Here is a 27,484-nt window from a genome sequence, read left to right as displayed (position 1 = left end):
CCCCCAGTTTACTTAATAGACATCGCGCCAGCTTTATGGGGGGCTTAGGGGGTTGTAACCTTCCACATTTTACTGTAAACTGAACTTTTTCCCTAAAAACAAGGAAAAAGTGAAGTTTTCAGTAAAATGTGGGGGGTTACAACCCCCCACAACACCCCCACAACGCGGCGCGATGTCTATTAAGTAAAGTGGGGGGGTTCCCCCCCACGCCCCTCCCGTCGGAGCGCTAAAAACAGTAATTTAGAGCGGTGCAGCGGCGCGCACTGCGCTCAATTGTCTGGGTGCGCCTTTGTCCCAGCGCGCTTTTGACCTGACACCGTTTTTACCATTTCTGTCTAAGCTTTTATAGATCTGCCCACTGATGTCTAACTGACTTCTCATGCAACATACGGAGAATTGAATTTCATATTTGCTTTTTTTGCACAGCTCCTGGAGATGTCCCATGTCCTTTTTTTTTTTTTTTCATTCTGAAAGACTGGCAGTCCTACCTTGTTTTCCTTCCTCCATACAGTTTCCCTCTGCTGTTTAGCTTCCTCTCTTTTGCCCTAGAAAAAGGATTTCTTATGTCTCTCTATTGTTGTTCTCTTTCAAATATAGCTTGAAGACCGGCACACTTTCTGGAAATTACACTTTTTTGATTTTTGGTAGCAAAGGTTATGTTTCCTGCAGCAAGGGTAGCCTTGTTTTTGCTGGGAGCTGCTTCGTTTTCAGCTGACAGTAGCTTTCATTTTTAGTTATTGTGAATACAGTATTTTGTTTTTGTGGAGCACTCACAGCACATGAAGCAGTGGAGGCAGTGCATGCAAATCTGTTTCATTGTGGGTATCCTGATTAGCCGGGGTGCCTCCATACCATACCATACAGTTTCTAGACCCCACAATTTTAAAATAATAGAAACTGGATTAATCCGTTCCTGGGTCCCACAAACTCAAATTTTAACAGTAAATACACTGGATTTTAACTAATAATACAGTACAGTATTTTTCCCACTACACTACACAAAGGCTTTCACTACAGCTTCCAACAATGAACTGAACGATGTATGAGTGGCCGAAGCGCTGGGGAATCGTATGCACGAACAACGTGCAGGGCGTTCAGATTCCAAAGCAGCATTCGGATTCTGGGGCAAAATTTGCTTGAATTTTTAGTTCAGATTCCAAGTTGTTTGAGCACTGGGGCGTTTGGATTCCAAGGTATCACTGTATTATATTCAAATTTTTTTCTATACTTTTCTTCCAGGGGAGCTCAGAACGGTTTACATGAATTTATTCAGGTACTCAACTGGGCGGGCTAACAAACTCTCTAATATACCTGGGGCAATGAGGGATTAAGTGACTTGCCCAGGGTCACAAGGAGCAGTGTGGGTTTGAACCAACAACCTCAGGGTGCTGAGGCTGTAGCTTTAACCACTGCGCTACCACTCTCCCCTTACATTCCTATTTTGTTAAAGAAAAATACATTCTTATGTGCCTTTTATATGATAAGACGCCCAAATTATCCCCAATAGCACAGAAATTTACACCTATTCCAAAGCAGTGGGCTGAAAATCAGGAAAGCCGGGGTTTAAATCCTGTTTCTGCCACCAGCATTCATTTTGGTCTTAGGAAAATCATTTTTGGGGCAGGGAGTGTCTGATGCCTTATAGCAGTGTCCTTCAATTTTTTGATGCTGCGGCACATTAATCTCGGTTCCATGGCTGGAGAGCAACCGGAAGTGCATGGATGTTGATACGATGACATTACACATATGAGTGACATCATCATGTCAACGTATGTGCATGCGTGGAGGCCTTTTAGCTGTAATCCCTGAGCCTATTTCTATGCCGGTAAGGGTTACTGAGGGAGGAGAGGTGCAGGGAGAAGAGGAGAGATGCCGGTGAGGAGGAGAAGTGCCACCTGACAGCCTACAGGACGAGCCTCTCCTCCTTGCCAGCGTCTCATGGCCAGTGTGCCATGGCACACAGTTTGCGATACACTGTCTTCTAGGATTCTAGTGCAAACCAGCATTAGTGCACCAAAAAGAAGGTAGGTCTGCTTATGCCGGGTCAGTGAAAGATGTAAGTGGACACACATAAATGTGCCACTCAATGCATATGCATCTTATAGTATTCTATAAGATACGCATGCAGTGGTGTAGTAAGGGCTGGTGGTGCCTGGAGAGGTGGCTGCATCCTCCTCTCCACACCTCTGGTTCTTTCATGCCACCTCCCACTCCACACTTATGCTCTCCCCCATCCCCTGTACCTCTAAATCTTCACCAGCGCGAGTGGCTTCTCTAGGATGCTCCTCACGCCAGCATTGTATTTCCCTCTGACATCACTCACTTCCTGGCCCCATGACTCGGAAGTGATTCAGGGGGGAACCAGCCTTGCACAAGCAACATGCAGGAGAAGTTGCTTGTGGTGGGGTGGAGAGGTGCAAGAAGGTGAAGGCCTGCCATTTTGGAAGAGGCAGGCCTGCCCACAGGAGAAAGTGGGCATCCTCCTTGTTGGCCATCTCCTAAAGGTATAGGGGTTCGGAGGTGTCAGTGGGGATATTGGGGTGTGAAGGAGTGTCGGGGTGTGTTGGAAAATGTCAGGTGAGTGTCCAGGGTTGTTGGGCTATGTTGGGGAGTGTCAGGTGGGTGTTGGGGAATGTTGAGTGAGTGTCAGGGAGTGTTGGGGAATGTTGGATGGATATTGGGGAATATCTGGAGTTCAAGGGATCGACGGCGGCAGGAGAGAGTGGGCATCCCTCCTGTCAATTGGATGAGGGGAGTCGGGAGTGTCAGGGGTTTGGGGGATCGAAGGGGTCGGCAGCAGGAGGGCATGGGCATCCCTTTTGCCTGGACAGTATCGGGAGGTTCAGGGGTGGTGGCGGTAAGGAGTGGACATCCCTTCTGCCATGGACAGTATCAGGTGGCGTTTCAGGGGTGACGGCGGGAGAAGAGTGGGATCCCTCCTGCTGACCAACTTTGCTGGGGAGCAAGTTCCCTGCAACTACCGCTCAACTGGTTGCGACGGTAAGATTTCTTTGCCATGATCAGCATAGCGACCACATCTATTTGACCAGCTTTTCGTTGGCCTACATTTCAGGCACCTATCACAGCCCTAGGGAGATGCCTAGGGCCACTTAAGTTCACCCAAGGCCACTTCCAGGTGAAGCCACGCCCAGCCCTGGGTGAGCTTAAGCATCCCTACATGTCTCCCTCAACCGCAACAAACGCCTACAGTGTAGGCAGCCTGCCTCGGGGTGTTATATTTTTTAAACGTGTGTCCTGAATGGCTGGTTAGAAGTGGTAGGACGCCGACCGCTGCCTACAGTCAGGATGCCGTTTATAGAATTTGGCCTTTAGCAAGCACTGTGAGCACGTTAGTTGAATAGTGTTTCCATGCCAATTTTCCTCTCTGATATGTTCTTTCCCAAAAAAAACAGCAAACAAAAAAATACTGCATGGTTAGTGTGCGCAAATAGCAAAAACAAAGCAAAACTCTTTTCTGTGTTCTTCATTAGCACTTAACACAGTTTAGTAAGATGGCCCCTTAAGAAGGAAAAATTATAGTTTCAGGTGCAATTAAACACCCCATACCTCTTATAGTTTTGAGGAGTGATCGTAGCAATACAGACGTTTTATGGGATTTTCTTTTGTTCTTATCACTGTATTGTCCAAGGCTTCCTCTTTTTTATCCTTAATGGAACCTTAATAAGGTGGCTGTGGGCTATAAGAATTATAGAGGATTACTATACAGGTCCTGGACCTGATGGGCCACCATGTGAGCGGACTGCTGGGCGTGATGGACCTCTGGTCTGACCCAGCAGAGGCACTGCTTATGTTCTTATGTTCTTAAGATAGTGCTGTACCTCATTTTCAAGTTTATGTTTGTGTCTTTTTAATCTAAAGTTTATTGGATTTTTTTTATTTTTTATGCACAGCATTACAGAGTTTGTTTCTTTGTATTTTACAAAGCAGGTCCACGATGGCTGCAAATCTCCAAGACTAATAACCCAGCTACACTTTACCAGCTGGCCTGATTTTGGGGTGCCTTTCACACCCATTGGTATGCTCAAGTTCTTAAAGAAAGTCAAAGCGTTAAATCCGTCTCATTCTGGACCCATTGTTGTTCACTGTAGGTATGTTTCTTAGAGTGTCATGATTTCTGTGTAGCTTAAACCTTATACAAATTGCTGTGTTACACTTGGGATAGTGTATGCTGTACCTGTAACAATAACATTCAGAGTTGGGCATGAAAATGATGGGCACAGTGTAAATTCTTCAGGTCCTGAAATGTTACTTTTGTTAGGTGTGTGCAGAGGTGTAACGAGGGTAAGTGATGCCCCTCCCCTGCCCTCTTTGCCCCCTGCGCTTTCCTGACCCCCCCCCCCCTCCGCCACAGGCCTGCCCGCCTCTCTTCCCTTCCCCCATACCTTTTTAATTTTCCAGGCGAGAGCAACAGCACAAACTTGCTGCCCGCATTGTGTCGGCTATCCCTCTGATGTCACTATCTAGGTGCGGGACCTGGAAGTGACATCAGAGAGAGGCGACACCGACACGGGCAGCAAATTCGTAATGCTGCTCACGCAGGAAAAATTTAAGAGGTACAAAGAAAGGGTAGGGGTGCACGTGTGCGGCAGGGGAGGGCGGAGAGGAGGACAGATCCCTGCGCCCTTTACAAAGACCGCGCCCACACTCCTCTTACTATGCCAGTGGGTATGTGAATCTCTTATCACTTACATCCTCATGGTCACTCATATGAAATAGACAAATGCATTCGAGAAAGTGGCTCAACAGTAGATATAAATTCAAGTTTAAGCTGTAGTGAAGGAAATCTATCTGTTTGGCGTTAGCACAAGGAGATATGTGGGATCCTTACAGAATCATTATTTTGAGTGAGGGGAAAGACTGAGGACACAACCAAAAGGTTAACCTTAAGTACTCCACAAAAATAAAAAAAATCTGATAAAACCAAAGACACTGTGGAGAAGATGATCAAGTTGCAGGCTTTATTAAAAGTTCAATCTTATAATCCATGAAAAGAAATATATAGGACCCAAACCATTGGGGACTGTGGACCCAACACGTTCTGTGTTTCGACAAAACTATCTTCCTCAGGGGTCCCTAAAGGTCCTGGTACAGAGACTCGTGGATCAGAGGCTACAAGCGACTCTTGACAAAACTCTGAGCAGTTGAGAAGTCATCAATAGCGGGAGAAGTACACCACACAGAGTCAGTTTTTCATAAGCCTTGAGTTTTCATTTTACAATTATGTGAGCAAATCAAAAATTAAAGGTAATTGTTAAATTACACGATAACTGGCACAGAACTAGGGAAATGCAGCTTATGCACTCATACATTGCCTATGAGGTCAGAAACATGGACACTCTATTTTGCAGAATTAACGTGCAGTAGTGCCCTCCTCCAAGAAAATCATGTTGACCTTAGTTGATCTTTTTTGCAAATGGGTATTGCTCTTGCTCATTTCCTGATAAACCTCTAGGGATCAGGCAGGTGGGCCCACAGAGATCTTGCAGGAATGAGTATACACTGCTGCTGGCAGGAATGAGTATACACTGCTGCTGTTCATTTCCTTCTAGACCACCAGGGATCGAGCAGGATGGCCCACAGCAATCCTGGAGGAGGACTGTATGTTTAAAGGAGTGGGAGAGAGGGAGGGGGATTCTGGGTGGGGAGAGGAAAGGGGATCAGCACTTTCTAGCCAGCAGGAGCCTCTCCTGCCCATTTAAATCATTGTAAATATTGACCGAGCAAGTTTTTGTTTGGTTTTCCATTCTTGATATATAGTGTTTATACTGTATTTAATTTTATTATGCTTTATTTATTGTATATTGCTAGAGAAAAAAAGGGGTATCATAATCTCATTATTCAAGAAGCTTTAATAACTGCCCAAATGATTTTTTGTTTCTTAACTTAGGGCTCATTTTATCAAGGTGCGCTACGGGGGTTAGCGCGTTGGACATTTCATCACACGCTAACCCCTGTGGCAAGCCAAAAAAACTAACACCTAGTCAATGGAGGCGTTAGCGACTAACGTGGCAGGCGGTTGAACGTATGGTATTCTGCGCATTAACCGCCTACCACACCTTGATAAAAGGAGCCCTTAATCTTATCATCCAAAAACGATTTTTGGCCTACTATATCTTGACATAAAAGTCTCTTTTTAAACACTGAATATTACTATTCGGGAGTAGCGCGGGGCATTCAGTGCGGCTCTCTGTGCTAAAAACCGTAGTTTCGTAGAAGAGGGGGTAAGTTAAGAGACCAAAAATCATTTGGGCAATTATTAAATTTTATTGAATAATGAGATTATGATACTTCTATAATCATCCTATTACTCCTTTTTTCTTTAGCAATCTTCTGAAATGGGTAGGATGTCAATCTGAGAGCCTATATCCTATTTTTTATTTATTGTTTATATCATTTTTTAATATATTGTTGTGAGATGTTTTTAAGTATTTTAGAAATACTGTATAACCAGACTGGATTGAACTGAATTAGTTTAAGCTCATAAATCCCTTTATTAGCGTTATGTTCTTGTACTTGCCTACTCTCACTTCCAGGGATATTGTTTTCTGTCCAGAAACAGACATGCACATTAATAGCTGATAAAGCACTGTGCATCTTTATCTCTTCCTTTAGTAGCCTATTCTAGAATGTCTTTCTTCCTTGTCTATAATTCATGCTACTTAGATCTGGATGGTCACCCAAGAATAGAATTTACCTGCTTTTCCTTTTTCAAACTTGTTCAATATTTAACACTAGGACCAAAGCCCTAGAACAGATTGTATCAATAATGGAGGCCTTCAGACATGCTCTTAATAGGATAAGGCAAATGAGAACGTTGGAGATCCCTTTAAGAATTAACTTCAGGGTTGCAATCCAAAGACTGTGTGGAAGAGGCCTGGCCCTCCTCTTTATTATTAGAGAAAGAACACTTGTAGCTGGAACTTTTCTGTACAGATTAAGACTTGCCTCCAAATCCCCAGTAAATCGGCCTATAAAAAGGGAGCCTAAAATTTTTCTCAAAATTGTTTCCAATCGTCATGGTGTCTCATCCACTACTGGGTCCCATTCCAGTCTTATGGCATCCAGCGTTCTCTCCCGGCTCTCTGAATCTTTCCCTTGACTCAGCAGGATCTTGACCCAGCACTGATAAGATACACTCCTTCCCCACAGGATGGGTAAGAATGATCCTTTAACCCTCCTTTTTACTCTGAACCCTTGTCCATGAGGAAACACAAAAGAGCTCTCTTAACAAGATCAAGGGCTTCGCTATGTCACTCAAAAGGTAGCATTATGCACTGCCTAGCAAAGATCCCTGTGTTTGATTCCTGGGTTAAGTTCATAGCTTCCCAGGCTAGCCAGGACTAGGAATGCAGCAAAAAAAAACCACAAAACCCCCAAACCCTGAAGAATTTGTACTTTGTGGTTAATCACGTGGACAGAGTAACAATGGAGTAGACCAATAAATCAGTAGGCACTAAAAATGATATCAATGAGCAACCTTAATTGTACCACAAAGAAATAGTTCAGTGACTACTCGAAAGGGTCCAGAGAAGAGTGACTAAAATGGTTAAGGGGTTCGAGGAGTTGCCATACAGTGAGAGATTAGGGAAGCTGGGCCTATTCTCCCTTGAAAAGAGGAGACATGATCGAAACATTCAAGATAATGAAGGGAATAGACTTAGTAGATAAAGACTGGTTGTTCACCCTCTCCAAGGTAGAAAGAACGAGAGGGCACTCTCTGAAGTTAAAAGGGGATAGATTCCTTACGAACATAAGGAAGTTCTTCTTCACCCAGAGAGTGGTAGAGAACTGGAATGCTCCTCCGGAATCTGTTATAAGGGAAAACTCTCTCCAGGGATTCAAGACAAGGTTGGACAAGTTCCTGCTGAACCAGAACGAATGCAGGTAGGGCTGGTCTCGGTTAGGGCACAGGTCTTTGACCTGGGGGCCGCCGCGTGAGCGGACTGCTGGGCGCGATGGACTACTGGTCTGACCCAGCAACGGCAATTCTTATGTTCTTATGAATCATGTTTTGACCAATAGGCCTGCCTCAGAAGTCAAAAATTGCCAAGTGTAGTGATCACAAATGCATCAATGCCTACAACATCTCAATCTCAAATCCGTGAAATAATGAACCGTCAACAATGATTTTAGCAATTGCACAACGCCGTCTAAAAGAACGCTGTGAAGATGCCACAAATCGTACGCTCAGTCAGCAGTAACAATCAATTATCGGCACTAATTGACAATAAGAATTTATGTGCGCATCTTTTTGGGCATGCTCTATAAAGAGATGCGTGTAAATTGTAAAACTTTGCCACGGATTCCAGTGCTCAGCATATTCTATAAACGGTGCCCATTTATAGAATAGCACTTTAGCATGCATTTTGATTTGTGCCTATTTTCAGCACCATATACAGTATACTGTAGAATTTAATCCTATATGTCAGTAGCATATGTATACCCCACAGGCAGTATTAGAGTACATATTTCTGCTGGTTCAGTGCTATTGTGCAGCTTATAAAATTATCTCCTGAGAATGCAAGGGAGCTGTTGGATTAATCTCTCTTAGAACAGAAAGAGACATAACGAAACCTTTTTTTTCCACTGGGATTCTGAGAGTTTACTTTGCTTACTAAGCTCATCCCCTGTTGATGCCAAGTGGTACAGTGTATTTGTCAGGATTGTAATCAACCTGCTAATCTTCATGAATTCTAAAGTGATACTCTTATCAGTATGATGTTACAAATTTAAAAGAATGGAAGAATGAATGAGAAGATTTTGTAGCACTAAACACAGGATGCCAAGCCCTTTTCCTCTTAATGGGACAATTGAAAGCTCTGAGCAGGTTAGTGATTTATGACAGTTGTACCCCCTCTAGTGGTTGTGGTGAGACAAGCAATGACTTAAAGCAATGCCTGCTCTAAATCACCAGTTAAATAAAATACTATCATTCTTCACGTTTAATGTTATAAGCATTCAAATGTGAATCTTTTATTCCTGTTACAGAGGAAGAAGAAACAAGAAAAATAAAGTATATATACAAAATCGCAGGAATGGAAATCAGGAATTTAGTTGCAATCCGGTCTACTGATTCTTTCAACAATTATTTATCTCATTTTGACTTACCTCCCGTATTCCTAAACTTTCCAGTTGAAAATGACTAATAGTACAACCTGGGATGCAAGCAACAAAGTACAGTGCAATCAGTGGAATTTAAAAAAGCTCTGGTGGCATCCTAAAGAGAAATGCCACCGCAAAACAGTTTAAGAATGTCAACAGAAGGTCAAAATACAAATTGCAGCATAGGTGATTATTTACCAAGTGGTCCCTTGCTAATATTTTAGATTTAGCTTGCACCTTTTCAATAGTAATTCAAAATGAGTTACATTCAGGTACAGTAGGCATTTTCTTGTCCCGAGGGGGCTTACAATCTGAACTTATACCTGAGGCAATAGAGGATTAAGTGACCTATTCAAGGTCACTGGGAGATCTTGAGCAGTGAGAGAAGCCTTAATGCAGTAATTCTCATGCTAGGCAGCTAACCTAGAAAGGGGGTTGAATTGGCAGGGACTGTGCCTTACATTTAATGTGAGGTAGTTAACATTGCTGTTAATGTAACTGGTAATAAAGCGGTTAACATAAAGCTATTAGCTACACCTCTCTAGGTGGTGGTATTTGACAAGCAGTTAGAGCTAGATTCTGTATATGGTGTTGAAAAATCTGCACTGATAAAATTTTGCACTAAACACTATTCTATAAATTGCATTTAAAGTTAGGCGCCATTTATATAATAGCATTTAGCGCTGGGATCCATGCCCAATTGTAGGCGTGAGGATTTATACAGAGCAAAGCCTGGTGTAAATTATCATGCCTAAATTGCATGCAGATCTTCTATATTCTATAAAACTGTGCATAATTTCCAGGAAAGTCCCCAGTCCACCCATGGTCACACTCCCTTTTTGGATCCATATATATATATTGACCTTAGTACATATTGAAGAACTAAGGTCAGTACTGGGTAGACTTGCACGGTCTGTATATGGACATTCTGTTGAGGACGGGCTGGTGAGGGCTTTGATGGCTAGGATGGTTTAGATGGGCTGGAGTGAGCTTTGACGGAGACTCCAGTAGATAGAACCTAAGCACACTACCGGGCAGAGCTCTGGCTCAGAAATAGCTAAGAAAAAAGGACCATTGAAATTAAATTATTAATTTATAGAGCGTGTATGGTTGGGCAGACATTCGGGTCTTTTTCTGCCGTTATTTACTATGTTTTCATTGCCTCAGGTGTGAGCAAAATCCAAATAAATTCTGTGCCTGGACTATATGCATTTACACATACAGTCTGTATGCACATTAATTTGTCCTACTCAAGTAAAAGTGGATGGGTTTGTGGCAGTTTAACCTTGCATAGATATTCAAATAAAAACAAGTGTTCATCTGTGTAAAATGAGCTAGGAAATTTGTGTATAACAAAGAGCTGGTATAAATATGCGCATGTACTAATACCACGGGGTCATTTTCAAAGATTTTCTGATTAGAGATCCTCTATGTTCATACCATGCTTTTTAGAACTCTGTCACTGTTTTCCTCTCCACCACCTCCCTCAGTAGCGCATTCCAGGCATCAGCCATAGAGAAGAATTTCCTAACATTACTCTTGACCCTACCACCCCTCAACCTCAAATTATGCCCTCTGGTTTTACCATTTTCCTTTCTCTGGAAAAGATTTTATTCTACGTTAATACCTTTAAGTATTTGAACGTCTGAATCATATCTCCCCTATCCTTCTTTTCCTCTAGGGTATAAAAACATAAGAATTGCCACTGCTGAGTCAGACCAGTGGTCCATCATGCCCAGCAGTCCGTTCACGCAGCAGTCCTCTGGTCTAAGACCAGCACCCTAACTGAGACTAGCCCTACCAGCGCACGTTCTTGTTCAGCAGAAACTTGTCTAACTTTGTCTTGAATCCTTGGAGGGTGTTGTCCCCTATAACAGCCTCTGGAAGGGCGTTCCAGCTTTCTACCACTCTCTGGGTGAAGAAGAACTTCCTTACGTTTGTACGGAATCTATCCCCTTTCAACTAGAGAGTGCCCTCTCGTTCTCCCTACCTTGGAGAGGGTGAACAGCCTGTCCTTATCTACTAAGTCTATCCCCATCAGTACTTTGAATGTTTCGATTATGTCCCCTCTCAATCTCCTCTGTTCGAGGAAGATGAGGCCCAGTTTCTCTAATCTTTCGCTGTACGGCAGCTCCTCCAGCCCCTTAACCATCTTAGTCGCTCTTCTCTGGACCCTTTCGAGTAGTACCATGTCCTTCTTCATGTATGGCGACCAGTGCTGGACGCAGTACTCCAGGTGAGGGCGTACCATGGCCCGGTACAGCGGCATGATAACCTTCTCTGATCTGTTCGTGATCCCCTTCTTTATCATTCCTAGCATTCTGTTTGCCCTTTTTGCTGCTGCCGCACATTGTGTGGACGGCTTCATCAACCTGTCGATCAGAACTCCCAAGTCCCTTTCCTGGGAGGTCTCTCCAAGTACCGCCCCTGACATCCTGTATTCGTGCATGAGATTTTTGTTACCGACATGCATCACTTTACACTTATCCACATTGAACCTCATCTGCCATGTCGATGCCCATTCCTCGAGCTTGATTATGTCACATTGCAGATCTTCGCCATCCCCCTGCATCTTTACTACTCTGAATAACTTCATATCATCCGCAAATTTAATCACCTCGCTCGTCGTATCTATGTCTATATCATTTATAAAGATGTTAAAGAGCACAGGTCCAAGCACCGAGCCCTGCGGCACCCCACTGGTGATGCTCTTCCAGTCCGAGTATTGTCCATTTACCCCCACTCTCTGTTTCCTATGCTCCAGCCAGTTTTTAATCCACGTAAGTATTTCACCCTCAATTCCATGGCTTGCAATTTTCCGAAGTAGTCGAACGCCTTCTGAAAATCCAGATATACAATGTCGACCGGATCACCCTTGTCTATCTGTCTGTTTACTCCCTCAAAGAAGTACAGCAAGTTCGTCAAACATGATCTGCCTTTGCTAAAACCGTGCTGACTGGTCCTCATCAGCCCGTGTCTGTCAAGGTGATCAATGATGCTGTCCTTTATCAGTGACTCTACCATCTTTCCCGATACTGAGGTCAGACTCACCGGTCTGTAGTTCCCTGGATCTCCCCTCGAACCTTTCTTGAAGATCGGTGTAACATTCGCCACCTTCCAGTCTTCCGGAATCTTTCCCGATTTGATCGACAGATTGGCTATTAGTTGAAGCAGTTCAGTTATGGTCCCTTTCAGTTCCTTGATGACCCTTTCCTCACATGTCTTTTGGTTCAAACCTCCTACCATTTTTGTCGCCTTTCTCTGGACCGTTTCAAGTCTTCTTATGTCCTTTGCCAGATATGGTCTCCAAAACTGAACACAATATTCCAAGTGAGGCATCAACACCTTCTTTTTTCTACTGGTTACGTCTCTTTCTATAAAGCCTACCATTCTTTTGGCAACAGCCATCACCTTGTCACACTGGTTCTTTGCCTTTAGATATTTCGACACTATCACCCCAAGGTCCCTCTCCCCATCCGTGCATGTCAGCCTCTCACCCAGCACATACAGTTCCTTCCTATTTCTAATCCCCAAAAGCATTACTCTGCACTTCTTTTGCATTGAATTTTTGTTGCCAGATATCAGACCATTCCTCTAACTTTTGCAGATCCTTTTTCATGTTTTCAACTCCCTCCTTGGTGTCTACTCTATTACAAATCTTGTTATCATCCACAAAAAGGCAAACCTTCTAACCCTTCGGCATTGTCCTTCCCAAACATATTGAACAGGATTGGCCCCAACACTAATCCCTGAGGGACTCCAGTACTCACATTTCCTTTCTCCAAGCGAATTCCATTAACCACCATCCTCTGGCATCTGTCCATCAACCAGTATCACAAGGAGCAGCAGTAGGTGTCAAGCCCTGTGCTGTAACCACTAGGCTACTCTTCCCACTTCCACAATGCATGATTTTAACTGCCAGAAAGCCTTTTAAAATTCCCATTGTTTTCAAAATGATTTATCTGGCTAGCTAAGCTGCTAGTTGAAAGGATGTGGAAATTGTTCTCAGTGGAGTGACTTAAGTATAACTATCTGAGCTCAAAATATAGGTAGTTCAGGAAGTATAGCTGGGTTAGAGGAGAAAAATACATGCATAGAATTAAGTTTCAAAGCACTCTATATGTCTAGTTAATTCAGTGATCACACTAATATCTAAGATAGCTACTGAAATTGTAAGTGATCTTTTTAAACATTCAACATTTCCACATATCTTCTTGGATCATCGGAAGTAACGCCGTAATCCTTCATAGCCTTTTACAGAAAGACTGCTTAGATCGTCAACGATCCTTTAGTTTTTTCTATTTTTCTTACTTTAATTTATTTAATTAACTTACCCTCTCCTTTACTAACACGTAGCTCGGGTTTTAGCGGCGGTAACTGCTCCGACGCTCATGGGAATTCTGTGAGCATCGGAGCCGTTCCCGCCACTGTTGGCGCTAAAACCCGAGCTACATGTTAGTAAAGGAGAGGGTAAGTTAATTAAATAAATTAAAGTAAGAAAAATAGAAAAAACTAAAGGATCGATGACGATCTAAGCAGTCTTTCTTTAAAAGGATATGAAGGATTACTGCGTTACTTCCGATGATCCAAGAAGATATGTGGAAATGTTGAATGTTTAAAAAAGTCACATATAATTTCAGTAGCTATCTTTTGTTTCAAACATATATGCAAATTTAGTGACACATAGCTCAAGCCACATACCTGTATGTAGCAGGAACAAGATACATGGGCAAATTTGCACCCATGTAACTTTTTTTACAAATTTTCAACGAGAATCTACCTGGGAAGTTTGCTTTTGAAAATCTGCTAAATGTTGCAAGTTTTCAACTTTTATTTGTTGCTTATATATTGCAATCTACCTAATATATAAGAAGAATACATAATGAAAATTGCCCTCTTGAGAATTTTTATTGTACGTTCAAAGTTAAATTCTTAATCTCTCCCTTTTTTCATTCTTTGGAAGCGCTGGCGTGGGTCGAACGGGTACCTTTATACTTATAGATGCTATCATCGATATGATGCATGCCGAACAGAAAGTTGATGTCTTTGACTTTGTTTCAAGAATCCGAAATCAGCGTCCACAGATGGTGCAGACTGATGTAAGTACAATGACTGAGAGAGAGAATGCTTATTTTCTAAGTATTGATCTGTTAACAAAAGTATCATTAGAAGGAAGCTTACACACAGTTTCCAGGATGACAAATGCCACAGTGTTTCTACAGTAAATTTTTATTTTGTATTGTTTTAACTCTTTAATTTATTTTGCTGATTTTTTTAAATTATTACCCTTTCTTTCTATGATCTTGCATGCATATTTTTGCGGATAGCTTGCAAATTTGCACATGCAGCTTATACAATAATGCCAGATAAACACATAACAATCGATAAATTAGGCACCAGTTGGCACTAAACCAATAATCAGCTATAATTGGTGCTAATCTGCAGTTGTGCTTCTAACTGCTGTAACCTTAGGCCCTGATTCTATAAACGGCGCCTGCTGGTAGGTTCCTAGATTGGTGCACCCACCAAGTTAGGTACCTAAATTAATTTCTAGTGCAATAGGTGTGTCATTCTGAACAGTAGGGTATTCTCCCCATTCTTGCAAGCTGTATAGAAGGAATCCATTCCAGGTTTTCAACTCCTCCTTCTCCAGAGGGTTCTGCTGCCACCTTCTGCACACAAACCAGAAGGTGTCTTTCTGATCTGCTCTTTAAATTACTTTATTACTAGTCTTTAAGCCTGTTACATTAACGGGTGCTAGAATAGATGTGGCTGCTTTCTGTCTGTCTCTCCCTTGCCGCTTTCTGTGTCTGCCTTTCTTTTTCTCTCTTTCCTAGGCTATCCACTACCACTCCTTGCCTGCTCCCCCTGTCCAGCAGTAGGCCTTCTCCCTTCCTTTTACCTCTCCCCCTGTCTAGCAGCACCTCTTCCTTGCTCCCCCTGTCTAGCAGTAGGCCTCCCTTCCTGTTACCTCCCTCCCTGACTTCCCTCAGAGTTCCTGCTGCCGCCGCCAGTGCCACTGCTGCTCCTCTTCCTCCGACACCCGTCGCCTCGCGGCAATTTCCCGGTCGCACTCCCCTCAGAGTTCCTGTTCCTGCCGCCAGTGCCGCTGCTCCTCTTCCTCCGACACCCGTCGCCTCGCAGAAATTCCCCAGTCCCACTCCCCTCAGAGTTCCTGTTCCTGCCGCCAGTGCTGCTGCTCCTCTTCCTCCGACACCCGTCGCCTCGCGGCAATTTCTCGGTCGCACTACCCTCAGAGTTCCTGCTCTTGACACCAGTGCCGCTGCTTCTCCTTCGCCACCTCTGTTACTGCCTCCCCTCTGCGCTCCGGAAGCCCTGGGAATTTCCTCCCAAGCTAATAGAACCCTAAATGCGCATGCACACTCCTACCTGCCATGGACCTATGGATCACGGAACACGCAGGTAGGAGTGCTCATGCGCGCTTAGGGTATTATTATTAGTGATTCTCAGTATATTCTTGCAATTTTTGTGGCTACTGGTGCACCAGAGCTCCCCAGTGCGGGGGAAAGCTCTGCCTGCATGGAGAATAAGCAGACTTGGGTCTGCAGCTGGCAAGTTAATCCCTTGGGGACCTGTTTGGCCAGCCTGCAGAAAACTGTTTGGAACTCATATCCGTATCCCTAGTAGTTTAGCTTGCCTACTGAATCACAGGGGCCTTGAGCGCAGGCTGTTAGGCGTCCGCAGGAGGCTCAGCGGGGCTCCTCAGGGTGCCGGCTGTGATTTTGCCTCCTCCCCTTTCATGTGCGTGGTTTTGTGGGGGTTGAGGATCAGTTCAACTTTGATCCGACTGGCAGCCTGAAGGTCTCAGCATTTGGAGGAATGGCTGATTGAGGCTGGGATTCTTCTTCCAAATCCAGCTACTTCTTAGAGATGAGGCAGGCTGCAGCACCTTCAGAGCATATGTCAGTGAGTAACGCTATTACATCCTACGGGCAAAATTGGTGGGGTGGGGGGATGTCTGGAAAACCTATTTTTGAAGGTTTCTGCCACATCCTATAGGGTCTCCCACCTCTAAAATCCTGTTTTCTGAATTTTTGGGTTTGGTGGGTTGTTGTTTTTTTTTTACTTTTAGTAAAGTCATTTTTGAGCCTTTTTTAGTGCCAAAATGCTACTATGGTGACTATCTTGGATTTCCAAATTTTTCTTTCAAAGTTCTCCAAATCCTCCAAGGCCTCGTTTTGCCTCAGTACTGGCAGAGATGGAGTCCTCAGGCTCCTTTACCCCTAATTCATGGCAGATTTGTTCTTGTTGGATGCCAGAAGAGCACCCATGCATCACTGCTGTGCAGCACACGAAGAGGGTGGGAGCGTTGGGCTTAGTCTACCCTTTTGTCTCTAGGGCTGAGGAACTTTTACCAAGAGAAAATCCCTCCTGGAGCCCCTGTACATGATCTGCCCTTAACCATGCCCACTTTTAGTGTAGGCACTTTGGGCTAGGCACCTGATTTTTATAGAATCAAGTTTTCCAAATTAAGTGCCTTTCAGTTAAGTCCAGTTAAAGCTGATGGTGAGGTATTGCGTGCCAATATCAGCACTGATTAAGCCTATTAATTAAGTTAGGCACCAATATCAGTGCCTAACTTTAGGTGGCCTTTATAGTCTCAAGGTCTTAGGGCTAGATTCACTAAGCAAACCGATCGTGTACCGATCGGTTTGCGAGCCCTTTGCGACCCGATTCCCTCCAACCCGATTCCCTAACCTGTGTAGCGATCCGATCCGATCCGTGCATGCAAATGAGGGGAATCGGCATGCAAAGCAGGAAGGACGCGATTCACTACCCTTTTTTCCTGACACACCAACAGGCTGGCCGATCAAGAACAAGCGACTCTGTAAGGACCAGTTGCTTGTGTAAAAAACTGCTCTGTCTTTGGTGAGGCTCCACTCGGAGTACTGCCTGCCCTGACTCTTCTCTCTCTGGCTCCCCGGCTCTCCTGCTCTCTCTGCCTCCCCCGACTCTCTCTGGCTTCCACGACTCTCCTACTCTCTGCCTTGACCTGCTCTCTGCCTCCCCCGACTCTCCTGCTCTCTGCCGCCCTTCCCCGCAGTGCGAGCCCATGGTTTTAAAGCGGGGCTGCACTGCGGGGAAGGGCGGCAGAGAGCAGGAGAGTCAATAATTGCTTGCTTTTTAAATGCTGGGGATCGCCCTTCCAGAGCAGGAGACTCGGGGCCAATTAAAAAAACCTAAAACAAGACAAAACAGACACAAAACGCATGTGCAGACCATCTGCAGGGAAAGCAGATGGTCTACGCGTCAGGATCGCACACTAGCAATTCATGTAGTCGGAGGGGGGCATTTCTCCAATCGCCCTCATTTTAATTTTTTTTTGTGTTGTGAATTGGTCGAGCCTGCACGGATCGGCCACGGAAAGGAGGTAAGTAAATCTAGCCCTCTGTGCTTAAATCTGTTAGCATGTAACTTACTGGGGGGGTGGGGGGGTGGATGTGGGAGGACCATGAGCAGGTCAGCACTTACATGCTAAGGTTATAGAATGCTGTCTGTATAAGATGCAAAAATACTTGTTTGTTGGTTGCTGTACTATTTGTAATCTTGTGTATTGTTTTGTTATGTGAATTGCACAAATTCAACTAAAATACTGTCCATTACGCACAAGCATTTACACCAGCCTTTGACATGGTGTAAGTGGTTGAACCTAAAGTCAAGTGCATTAATGCAGGCTTACCCTCGTATTTGAGAACAGCAATTATGTATTTAATTGCCATTATAGAATTTGTGCTTAGTGCTCATACTTTAGGCAACCTATATGGAATTACCCTTTGTTTGAGTCCATTTATACTGCATTCCCACTAGGCTTCACCTTCCCTTTTTCACAGGGCTATTCAAGGTGAGCACTATTAGTAAGGTGTGGTGAAATCTGGCCTTGGCACATTCTAACATGGGACTTTCCTGTTGCTAAGCCCAGATTCACCTTGGCATTTAAGTCAAACATTTTCTTATCTGCGTTATTTATTTATTTTTTTTGCAGGTCATGTACTAATGTTACCATTAGTGTGTGGCACTTGAAAAAAAAATGGGAGTACTTCCTGCTTTCTATTTAGGAGGCACTAAGGGCCTGATTCTAGAAACGGCACCTGCCACAGTAGGTACCTGGAAAACGGGCTTACCACGCGTCAGTTGCAAGTAGGCACCGCGTCCAGAATCACACCTACTTTTAGTAAAGACGCCTTAAATCAGTGGTTTTAGGTTTAGTTTTTTTTTTTTTTTAATATATATACCGCCTATCAAGGTTATCTAAGCGGTTTTTACAATCAGGTACTCAAGCATTTTCCCAATCTGTCTCGGTGGGCTCACAATCTATCTAACGTACCTGGGGCTATGGAGGATTAAGTGACTTTCCCAGGGTCACAGGGAGCAGCGCGGGGTTTGAACCTACAACCCCAGGGTGCTGAGGCTGTAGCTCCAACCACTGCGCCACACACTCCTGTGGTCTCAATCTTGCGGCCCGGGGGCCACATGGGGCCTGCCAGGTACTATTTTGAGGCCCTCGGTATGTTTAGCATAATCACAAAAGTAAAATAAAACAGTTTCTTGATCATATGGTTCTTTAGCTGTAAATTACAATATTATTATTAAGACTTAGCCAAAAGGAAAGATTTATAAACTATAAAGAGTTTTATCTCATGCAAAATTGTCATTTCTTCAATAAGACATTAACTATTTTTTTCTGAGGCCCTCCAAGTACCTACAAATCCAAAATGTGGCCCTGCAAAGGGTTTGAGTTTCAGACCACTGCCTTAAATGTAGGTCAGCGTTTTACAGGCCTACAGTTAAGGTGTCTGACTCGTGCCTACAGAAGCACCTAGGGATGCCTAAGGCCACTTCTGACCCAGCAGCAGCAATTCTTATGTTCTTATGTACACTGGCCTTAAGCGTCCATAGGCGTGCCTAGGCATCTCCATTTGAGTGTGAACCACGCCTACATTGTAGACGTCGTCCACTGCATCATGTTTTTTTGGGGTTTTTTTAGTATGCATCCCAACTGGGGGCATGTCTGGAGGTGGAGAGTAGGCGTATACTGCATTAATTGGTTAGCACAGCTACAACTGCATGCTAACCAATTAGCACGTGATTAGTGCATGAGTCCTTACTGCCTAGAAATTAGGTGTTGGTAAGTGCTCATGCGCTAATGGGGAAAATTAGTGCATGACCATTAATAAGGAAAATGAGGCCATTTTACAGCCACACTAAATATGGCCTCAGCACACAGGAAATCCCCATGCTGGGGTTAACACTGGCCACCTTTTAGCACAGCTTACTAAAAGGGCCTTTTAATCTCTTTTATTGCAGAATCAAAATAGTTGAATACTCATTTCCTGATAACGATAATGCAGTTTGTTTTGAACTTTGTACTCATTTATGCTTTACTGATACGTTAATCATGATCTAGGCTCTGCATTAAATTATGCTATTTTCAATTATTTGTTATAGATGCAGTATTCATTTATTTATCAAGCCTTACTTGAATACTACCTCTATGGTGACACTGAACTTGATGTGGCCTCCTTAGAAAAGCACCTTCAAACTCTGCACAATACAACAACACATTTTGACAAAATAGGTCTTGAAGAAGAATTTAAAGTAAGTATGCTTTTATATAGCAAAACTGACATGCCTACATGGCATTTATCTCTTTCTCTTAGGGCTCCTTTTACTAAGCTGCACTAGCATTTTTAGCGCGCGGTAGACGCTAATGCCAGCATTGAGCTGGCGTTAGTTCTAGCCGCGTAGCGCGGGGTTAGCGCGCGCTACTTTTCTGCACGTGCTAAAAACGCTAGCGCAGCTTAGCAAAAGAGGGGATTAGTGTGGGTTTAGGAAAGGCAAATCAATAATCCATCCAGTTTACCATCCTATATCTAACAGTGATCAGTCTGAGTCACTTACTTGGAAGATCGTAAGAGGAAACACCATTCCCTAGTTTTTACTCCCATAATTGTGAAGGAGCCCAACTCTGTCTAGCTAATAATTTTTTTGTACATTAGGCCTCTGAAAACATAATCATCATTTTAATACAAATATCTAGCCGCTGTTTCATTTTGTAAAATGTAACGTCTCGATCCACGTAAGTAAAACTAATGATAAGTTCACCAACCAAACTAGTTTGGAAGGAAAAGGAGCACAAATACAATTTAATTATTTCAAAGTTACTGTTCCTGTGGGTAATAAATTTGGTTAAGGCTTCTGGTATAAAGGTGTGCACCATAACATGATGACGCATATTTTGCCAGTAGGTATATATGGGGGTAGAGTATGGCTGGAGAGTGGGCCAGAGTTTGCAAGTGTAAGCATAAGAACATACGAATTGTCATACTGGGACAGACCAAAGGTCTATCAAGCCCACTATTCTGTTTCCAACAGTGGCCAATCCAGGTCCCAAGAAATAAAACGGATTTTATGCTGCTTATCTTAGGAGTAAGCAGTGGATTTCCCATTAATGGCCTATGGACTTCCCTTTTAGGAATTTATCCAAACCTTTTTAAAATCCTGCTAAACTAACTGATTTCACCACATTGTTCGGCAACGAATTCCAGAGTTTAATTACACGTTATTTGAAGAAATATTTTCTCCAGTTTATTTTAAATTTATGCACATACTTAAAAATTATAGGCGTAAATGTCTACACCTGTAAGTTAGGTATGATTTCTGCTATTTAGCCTAGTATTATGTAAAAGCAAATAGGCATCTACTTGTCTTTGTACAATAGCACCTTGAATAAGCGCCTACTTTACCTCCTAAAACCAGGTGCTCTCTTAGTAAAATTACCTTCTTTAGGGTCTGACACAGCAAGATTTTTTTCCTCCAATTCTATGTCTATTGGGGTTTGACAGAGGGGCAGGAACCTGGTAAATTAAGCCCTTTTATGTCAGCTTTTTGAACATATCTTAATGTTGTGCATTTCAGAAATTAACCAATGTTCGAATAATGAAAGAAAACATGAGAACAGGCAATCTCCCAGCTAATATGAAGAAAGCTAGAGTGATCCAAATCATCCCATGTAAGTTCTTTTCTATTGAACAAAATATTTGAAAAAGCTTGCTACATGGTAAGACAGATAACATGCAGGTCAGTACTCAACGAAATTTAAACAAACCTGCTTAAATTGCACTCTATAGGCAGATTCTGCTATTTAACTGGTAAGTGCTGCTGAATATTGGCACTAACTGGCCATTTCAAAAGTGGGATACGCAGATATATTAGGCAATATAGCAGTACTTCTCTAAGGTTTTCCTTTTGCTATGAACTAGAAGCCACATTCAGGGGAAATGCCTTGATAAAGCCCCTCGGGCAAAACATAGTCTATGTTGGAATGAAGAACCCCTGTTATGCTGCATGAAAGAGATGAATATTAGAATTAAATATAGAGTTACATACAAAAAAGGATAAAACTATATATATCTTATATAATAAAACCTTAGTGGCGCATGCGCTTTTAAAAAAGCGTGATCCCTGCCACTGTGGTGTGTGATCCGTGGCCGTGTTCCATTTTAGAACCCGGCTGCAGGGATCACTCTGGCCACTCCCCTTCCTCCCGCCCTCACTCACCAACCCAAAGCGCGGGCAAGCTCTCTCCCTGCCCGCGTCAGGGAACACACTGGAGCTTCAACTCACCAACCGCCACCGCCGTTTCTCCTCCTCTTCCAAAGCAGCCTGCGATCATGGCCGGCTTTAGCGAACCGCGCAGGCCGCTCTCCAAACTCAGTAGCAGTTCCCTCTGACGCACGGGATCGCGTCAGAGGGAACGTGCTACCGAGTTGGAGAGCGGCCTGCGAGGTTCGCTAAAGCCGGCCACCACGATCGCAGGCTGCTTTGAAGAGGAGCAGGCCAGAAGACACCGGGATGGAGGGAGGGTAAGAATGGGGCCAATACAGGGGGGGCCAGGGGGAAAGGGAAAGGAGGCTGCTTGGGGGGGAGGGGTGTGCTTGGGGGGAGGGAAAAGACAGAAGGGACTATGGAGAGACAGGGAGAGGGAAAGGGGGCTGCTTTAAGGGGGGAAGTGTGCTTGGGACAGACAGAAGGGGCCATGGAGAGACAGGGAGAGGGAAAGGGGGCTGCTTTTGGCGGGGGGGGGGAAGTGTGCTGGGGACAGACAGCTTTGCTGTGGGAGGAAGACAGAAGGGGCCATGGAGAGATAGGGAGAGGGAAAGGGGGCTGCTTTGGGGGGGGGGGAAGTGTGCTTGGGACAGACAGAAGGGGCCATGGAGAGACAGGGAGAGGGAAAGGGGGCTGCTTTGGGCGGGGGGGAAGTGTGCTGGGGACAGACAGCTTTGCTGTGGGAGGAAGACAGAAGGGGCCATGGAGATACAGTTAGGGAGAGGGAAAGGGGGCTGCTTTGGGGGGAGGTGTGTGCTGGGGCAAACAGCTTTGCTCTGGGGTGAATACAGAAGGGGGCCACGGAGAGACAGTCAGGGAGAGGGAAAGGAGGCTGCTTTGGGGGGAGGGGTGTGCTGGGGGCAGACAGCTTTGCTCGGGAGGGGGGAACATAGAAGGACACAGACAGTGGCCAAGGCGAGAGAGAGAAAGAAACACAGACAGACACATCTATTCTAGCACCCGTTAATGTAATGGGCTTAAAGACTAGTATATATATAAACTATACAAAAATAGACCGATGAAGACTTTGGTGCTAATGAAACTGTGAATGAAATCTACACACAGCTGCACCGCTGAGGTCTTTAAGTGGGTTTAAATTGAAAATATCTAAGGTTGCTTATGGTTCCTGTCATTTCAAAAGTGGATCAGAAAGGAGTTGGCAACTAAGGGGGTGCTGGAAATATTCAGTGCCAGTGCCCACAAGTTGGACCACATAAATAGCAGTGCTAATTTTTACCACTTAGCTTTATGGGTGCTGATACTAAATATCGCTGGCACCTGCATAGCTTCCACATAGTGGCTGGAGTTGTTGGATGTGCTCCTCCTCCCTCCTCCTTGATCAGACCCTTCTGAACCCTCCCTCTGAGATCAGCTCCCATTATGAGATTGCTCTCACCCCTGAGATCAGAACTCCCCCCACAAGCCAGGCCACCCCTCCTGAGACAAAACACTTTTCTCCCCCTAGGGTCTACCTACCTCCCTGGTTGTCTGTTGGGAGTATCCCAGGCAAGAGTGATCCCCATTCATTTCTGTCTCTAATGGCTACATGTGCTAAAATAGCTGCCATGAGCACTAGCGGTAATCTCACGGTACTACCACTAGAGCTTAGCTTTCCATATACAGGAATACAACTGAAGTCCCAATATCACACCAAGGACTTGAGTTTGATACCCTGATCAGGATTTCAATGCTTTACCAATCAAAATTATTTTTTGGAGTTTTACAGGTGAAGTTTAATGATTTCATCAAACAACAACATGTTTATCATTTATACTTCAAAGAAAAGAAACAACAATAAAATGTCTACTCACTTATGTACTTAAGCAGTAAAAAAATATTACTAATATTTATAATCTAATAAGAAAAAAAACATAGCCAACATAAGCAGAAGTTGCTTGGGACAATTCTGCACCAAAATTTGGATGTTTGGACTTACTCCTGCTGAAACAAGGTGTAATTCCTGGCGCCCAATTTGGCACATATCCATGGTATTCTATAATAATGCGTTCAAGTTTCTGGAATGCCCCTGACTTACCCATCCCCCTTTCATAGCCACGCCCCCTTTTCAGGGATTTGGGCACCCAGTGTTATAGAATAGCACATAGCAAGATGTGTGCGCAAATTCAAGTCGGTGCCAATTGGATTGTTAGCATCCAGTTATTGTTGTTAATTGGCTTGTTACCCAATTTAGTTGTATGCGTATCTTTGGATCATGTCCAAATTTGGATCATGCAAATTTGGATACCCTTTATTGAATCCAAGGGTAAATGCTGAGAAAAGTATTATTTATGCATATAAGCACCCTAAGTGCTATGAGAGTGCACATAATTGCAAGGATAGGGGCATACAGTTAGGTGGAGCATGGGCAAGGCTCTCAGTTGTATGGATACTGTCAGTTACATGTGTTCCAGCCACTTGTAGGTCTATGGCAGGTGCCTAACTGTAAGACAGGTCAATACCAGGATACACTAGAATTCTATAATGGAATCTGGGTGCCCAGATGTCATTATAGAATAGGCGCTCACCTATTTGTGGCATCAGGATGCCTAAAAATTAGCATTCATTTATAGAACTGCCACCATAATAAGTGAATTTTGCAACTCTCCATATAACTTTTTGCTTCATTACGTTTTGGATGGATAAATTTTAGCAATATAGAGGATGATACTGACCGCAATTTAATGGGCCAGAAATGAGTATGAATTAGCCTGTTTGGAGCTATCCAGTCATTTTCAAAGGCACTTTAACTGGTTAGCACCAAACTCAAAACTTGTTATTTTGGGGACAATCTTGGAGTAAAATCAGTACTTGGCTAATTAAGTGTTGATATTATGAACCTTAACAGGCCAAGTTAACCTCCTAAATAGGATCACATGAAAGTCAGTCTTACCTTTATGTGGCAAACCATAGCTGATTATGTGCTGAATGTTGCACTTAACTGGCTTTGTGTTAGCTGGCTCAACAAACCCAGAAATTCAGTGCCAAAGGTTGGGAGCTTGAATTATTTGAGCTCTTAATTGGGGTAGTATTCTTCTCATTGACAACTGCGATCTAGTCATGGTGCTTTCTTAGAAGTACCCCCATGTAAGGTGGCATGAGGGGTACAAATGTGAATAAGAGTCTTTTCAGTTGTAGATCCACTCCTCTGGAACAAGTATTCAGAGGAATTTAAGCAGGACAAAGATTTTAGCTTTAAAAGAAAATTCTTTTCAGGAGGAATGTTATTTGTTTGCTATTAGGACATGATTAACAGAGATAGAGTTTAGAATACATTGTTCATCATTGGAGTAATCTTGACTGAGAATGATTTAGGTATGGGAGAAATTCAAACTATGAGCATATTCTATTAAGTCATACTACAATTAACATCTGGCATTCAGAATATACAGTATTATGCATAATGTAAACCAAAAACAAAAATGTAAAACGTTTTGCTTCATGCTTTCAGATGACTTCAACAGAGTCATTCTTTCCATGAAAAGGGGTCAGGAGTACACAGACTATATCAATGCCTCGTTTATTGATGTAAGTAAAGTACATAATGCTATGAAATTAATTTTCTTTGTGGGTATTCTTTTTACATTATTGCTTAATGAAAAAATGGTATTTGAAAGGAACATATTACATTATGGTAAAACAACTCAACAGTACTTCATTGTAAAGAACAGTACTGCTTTGGTGCAGAATACATATGTTTTCTGAATATTTTTAAATCAATCCCAGAAGATTAACTGTTTATCAGAAATACACTCATACAATAATGTAAAGCTTTTGAGCTGGGATTTTTTTCATATTTTATGCTTAAGGCAAAAACCTCTTTTAAATGTAGATCTTAGAATCCATTATGTCAACTTTTTTTCCTTCTAATTTTAATATCTGCCTAGTTTTCACATATAAGAGAAAGTAACTGAATATCAGGCAGACTTTAAGCATCTGGCACCATGGCCCTATGGGGAGGCAGGTAGGAGACAGTCTCAGTTTCTGATCTGGATTTTGTTTCTCGTGCCAACTCCTTCTCAGAAGTCAGTAAGGGCATTACTCAAGAGTGACACCTGCTAGCAAATAAGACTGCTCTGTTACCTCTCATAGATGACAGACACTGCAATGTCTCAACTATAGGAGAATTGGATGGGATGGGAAAACTAATGGAGAATATACAGATCAAGTCAACACTGGAGATGTCTGGATTAGTAACAGTCACATCTCCTAGTAACAGTCACATCTCCTAGATTTCTGACTGCTGTTACCAGTGGTACCTAAAGTAATTCCTTTTGGAGCATACTTCTCCAGCAATGGGTTGTTCCTTATCTGGTTCCTGATAACATGCTCCAGCTACACAAAATTGTATTTGGCTTTATTCAACTAGAAAGGCTACAATAGTTAAAGGTTTCAGTGGGTCCTCCAAAGATGTAGCTACCATTGAGCAAGCCTAGCAAAAAGCCCAAGGCTGCCCATCAGAGTCCACCTGTTGCACCAATGTCTTCCTTTCAGGCTCCTTGCTCCTACCCCGATGGTTTAGCAGCTCCCCCCATCCCAAGTTCCTTCAAACTCATATGCAAAACAAACAGCAGCAGCCAAGAAAAAATGCTGGTCCAACTAGCAGGGTCTTCTCTATGCCACATCCCTCCTCCTCTGATACTATAAGCTGTGGGCAAGATATAGCAAAGAGAAGGCCCTGCTGGCTGGAGGCAGCCTCTTTTCATGGCTGCCACTGCTGACAACACACATGAATTTAGAGGACCGCAAAAGGGGAGGGGAGGGAGAATTAACCAGACCTATTGTTGGGGACAGGGGAAGGAAGGTTATTGAAGCAGTGTACATTCAGTTACAGGAGGTATTTTTCTGTCCCTGGAAGGCTCACAATGTAAAAGAAAATAAATGGCAACTATATTCATGCCTTTTTTTTCTTTCTTTTTTTTTTTTTGTGAAGGGCTATCGACAGAAGGATTATTTTATTGCAACCCAAGGACCATTACCTCATACCATAGAGGATTTCTGGAGAATGGTGTGGGAGTGGAAATCTCATACAATTGTCATACTTACAGAGCTCCAAGAAAGAGAGCAGGTATTCCATGTTCTAGAAATGTTAATTTGAAAATATTTGGGTAATTTATTCACATACAAATCATTTGTATATAGCGGTAGCATTTATAGATGTGATTTTTTTTTGTTGGACAGAGTATATATATTTTTTCTAAGATAGACTACTTTAATGCTCTATATCTGGGAATATCAGCATTTTAGACATCAAGTCTTAGAAGTAATTCAAAATTCAGCAGCCCTAATGTTAGAGGTCGATTTGGATCTTGTTGCTATCACAGACACATGGTTTAATGATGATAAACGGGATGGAACTCCTTTCGTATGAGGAAAGACTTAAAAGGTTAGGGCTGTTCAGCTTGGAAAAGAGACGACTGAGGGGAGATATGATTGAAGTCTACAAAATCCTCAGTGGAGTAGAACAGGTACAAGTGGATCGATTTTTCACTCTCAAAAATTACAAAGACTAGGAGACATTCAATGAAACTGCAGGGAAATACTTTTAAAACCAATAGGACATAAGACATAAGATTTGCTGCTGCTGGGTCAGACCAGTGGTCCATCGTGCCCAGCAGTCCACTCACGCGGTGGCCCTTAGGTCAAAGACCGTGTCCTATTTGAGTCTAGCCTTACCTGTGTATGTTCTGTTCCAGTAGGAACTTATCCAACCTTTTCTTGACTCCCTGAAGGGTGC

The 27,484-nt window shown here is 43.3% G+C and overlaps 1 protein-coding gene across 11 annotated transcripts in view; it reads left to right on the top strand.

The window, feature by feature from the left end:
• Nucleotides 1-27,484, top strand: part of PTPRE (protein tyrosine phosphatase receptor type E) — a 318,077-nt gene that overhangs the window by 246,568 nt on the left and 44,025 nt on the right. For 9 of the 11 annotated variants that reach the window (XM_033941667.1, XM_033941665.1, XM_033941666.1 and 6 more), the window contains 6 exons: nt 3,946-4,109; nt 14,087-14,222; nt 19,591-19,740; nt 21,061-21,154; nt 25,199-25,275; nt 26,681-26,815. In XM_033941667.1, coding sequence (XP_033797558.1) covers nt 3,946-4,109; nt 14,087-14,222; nt 19,591-19,740; nt 21,061-21,154; nt 25,199-25,275; nt 26,681-26,815 — 756 coding nt within the window. The remainder of the gene's footprint in view (nt 1-3,945; nt 4,110-14,086; nt 14,223-19,590; nt 19,741-21,060; nt 21,155-25,198; nt 25,276-26,680; nt 26,816-27,484) is intronic. The other 2 variants (XM_033941674.1, XM_033941670.1) reach the window with 1 other exon arrangement.

This window comes from Geotrypetes seraphini, chromosome 4, assembly GCF_902459505.1.
Source record: "Geotrypetes seraphini chromosome 4, aGeoSer1.1, whole genome shotgun sequence".
Lineage (NCBI taxonomy): Eukaryota > Metazoa > Chordata > Amphibia > Gymnophiona > Dermophiidae > Geotrypetes > Geotrypetes seraphini.
This window is presented reverse-complemented; position numbering and strand designations above follow the sequence as displayed.